The sequence below is a fragment of the Penaeus japonicus genome, unplaced genomic scaffold (assembly GCF_977035675.1).
Source record: "Penaeus japonicus unplaced genomic scaffold, GWHDUDI00000001_assembly GWHDUDI00000005, whole genome shotgun sequence".
Classification (NCBI taxonomy): domain Eukaryota; kingdom Metazoa; phylum Arthropoda; class Malacostraca; order Decapoda; family Penaeidae; genus Penaeus; species Penaeus japonicus.
The window spans coordinates 4,218,668-4,221,167 of record NW_028234407.1 but is presented as its reverse complement, the minus strand read 5'-3'; the positions used below and the strand labels follow the sequence as shown (position 1 = coordinate 4,221,167).

General features: G+C 36.8%; 1 protein-coding gene across 2 annotated transcripts in view; it reads left to right on the top strand.

The window, feature by feature from the left end:
- Positions 1–2,500, top strand: part of LOC122244129 (protein mono-ADP-ribosyltransferase PARP3) — a 14,766-nt gene that overhangs the window by 4,801 nt on the left and 7,465 nt on the right. The window contains exons 2-4 of one of the 2 annotated variants that reach the window (XM_086536855.1): positions 1,423–1,541; positions 1,701–1,835; positions 2,435–2,500. The exon at positions 2,435–2,500 is cut by the window's right edge and continues 66 nt beyond it. In XM_086536855.1, the coding sequence (XP_086392981.1) occupies positions 1,737–1,835; positions 2,435–2,500 (165 nt within the window). In that variant the 5' untranslated portion in view covers positions 1,423–1,541; positions 1,701–1,736. Of the gene's footprint in view, positions 1–1,313; positions 1,542–1,700; positions 1,836–2,434 lie in introns of those variants that run through there. The other variant, XM_086536856.1, reaches the window with a different exon arrangement.

Genomic DNA, 2,500 nt, shown 5'->3' with positions numbered 1-2,500 from the left:
ATATATATATATATATATATATATATATATATATATATATATATATATATATATATATAGTTAAAAAAATGAAAGGAAATTAAGACACATGGGACATCACTCCCAATAACGACGCGATGTATTTCACTGTTGTGATCACGTGAGAGTGAAAAAAAAATGTATCTGAGATGCGCCATACTATAAAAACGTGGCAATCGGTCTACGATTATAAGGAGAATAAAAGGTGGGTACGATCCCTGGCACCAGTTTGTGATGGGTGTCTTAGTCTGTTGAAATTAAGAACCCAAACAAATTAGGAATGTGATGCCAGACACAGGGTTTATGCAATTATGTTTTATTCCATAGTGCAGATTGCTATGTTATGGCACACGAGAAGTATTAATCACTACAGCACAATGATCACAGTAAGAAAACACTATAACGACACTTATAAATAGGAGGAGAAATCGGGCGTCAGTGGTAGCGCAGTCGATCCCGGTCTGTCTGCCTGAATCTGAATCTGAATCTGAATCTGAATCTGAATCTGAATCTGAATCTGAATCTGAATCTGGAGTAAAGGGAGAAGAAAGTCCTTAGAGTAAGGAGGGGAAGAAAAGCTGAGGCGCTATGCTTGTAAAGGGAAATAAGTAGGAGGTAAAAGTAGGGGGGCGAAACCCCTTGCTTGGTGGTTTGGTGGTTTAAAGGTCACATCAGCAGGTGTGGGGGGGGGGGGTGGCTGGGGGTTGGGAGGTCGTAGTTGTGGTTGGCGGGTCCGGCACTCTGTCTGTCTGTATGTTCCACACATCCCGGTTATATGACATGGTTTTCCCATCAACTGTTCCCAGCAGTGGGTACTCGGGAACGTAGCTTGGAATGGGAAGGCGTGGCAGTCAAAGGCATTCAGCTCTTTTGAGGGTCAACATGATTGGGAGATAACAATGTGTGAATTACCTGTCCATCAATGTTGACCTGACCTGACCTGGCTTAAGAAAGGCACATGCGATGCTTCATTACTAGAGTGTGTATTCATGTATTCTTTGTATATTGATGTTTTTGATATTATACATACATACATACACACACACACACACACACACACACACACACACATATATATATATATATATGTGTGTGTGTGTGTGTGTGTGTGTGTGTGTGTGTGTGTACACACTATATAATTCTCATAGAAAGAGAAAGAAGGGAGGTAGCATGAGAAACAGTTTTAATGAAAAGAGAGAGAGAGAGAGAGAGAGAGAGAGAGAGAGAGAGAGAGAGAGAGAGAGAGAGAGAGAGAGAGAGAGAGAGAGAGAGAAAGAAAGAAAGAAAGAAATGGATACTTACAAAACAACCAAACTTAATAGTAAACGAATAGAAACTTGATGAAAACGCTCTATTCATACTGGACATTAAGTTAAAGTGCGACTTTATCTTGCACCGGACAAGGCGTGGCTTTCGAGTTGCCAGATGTATTACACGAAGGCAGCTACCTTTATATAAGAGGCTGGCACTTGTACAACGCAGTGCCCATACAGGTTCTTCAAGCATTGCTCAAGATCAACCAAGTGAGTAGAAACATGGCATCACAACGCCTATGTTCAAATCTTTAGCTACAGACGAGATACAGCATCATCAATCACCATATTACTTATTATAAGTAAGAACTGCAAAGTTCTTAAGAAAATTATAGCAAAGCAATTGATAACATAATACAATACTCCTAGGCCCGCCATAACTCCGACAAGCATTAGACGACAAGCATGCAACGGCAAGCCAGCGACGGAAGCGAGAGTGTTGCAACTCCTGCAACAGGGGAGCGACGAAAACTCGACCCTGTGTTAAAAAAAAAACGTCCCAATGTAAGGCACGGCAGGTTTTTTTTTCTCTCAGTGGAGAAAATTGACATTGCATTTTAAATGGTGTTATTGATATATTTCTTGTTAGCGTTGTCATTCGTAAAATTTTATTGTATATATAGATTTTGAAAGTTTTATTTCTGTTTTAATAATTATTGTTGTATCATTATGAATATTATATCATCACTATTACACTTTATTTCAGTCACCACTATTATTTTCATCATCTTTTAGGCATCATTATTATTGTTATCATTATCATTAGTTATCGTATTTATCATTACTATCATATTATTAATATTATCCTTACTATTGCTATAATCATCATTATTATTGATGTTATTATCACCGTTATGATTATTATTATGATTATTACCATTACTATTTCATTAACATCAATATCATCACCATATCTCATCATTATAGCGTCATCATACCTACCATCTATAATTTTTCTATCAGTGTAATCAATTTTATAATACTATCACCATAACTATCATCATTAACAGTAACATCACTATATCTGATCATTATACCATTAACTTAACTATCATTTATCGTCATTCTATCTATCAATAACATTAATGTTATCTCTATTCCAGGTTGAAGTGTATGAAGACTATGCTTGCACACTCAATCAAGTCAATTTATCTAAAAACAACAATAAA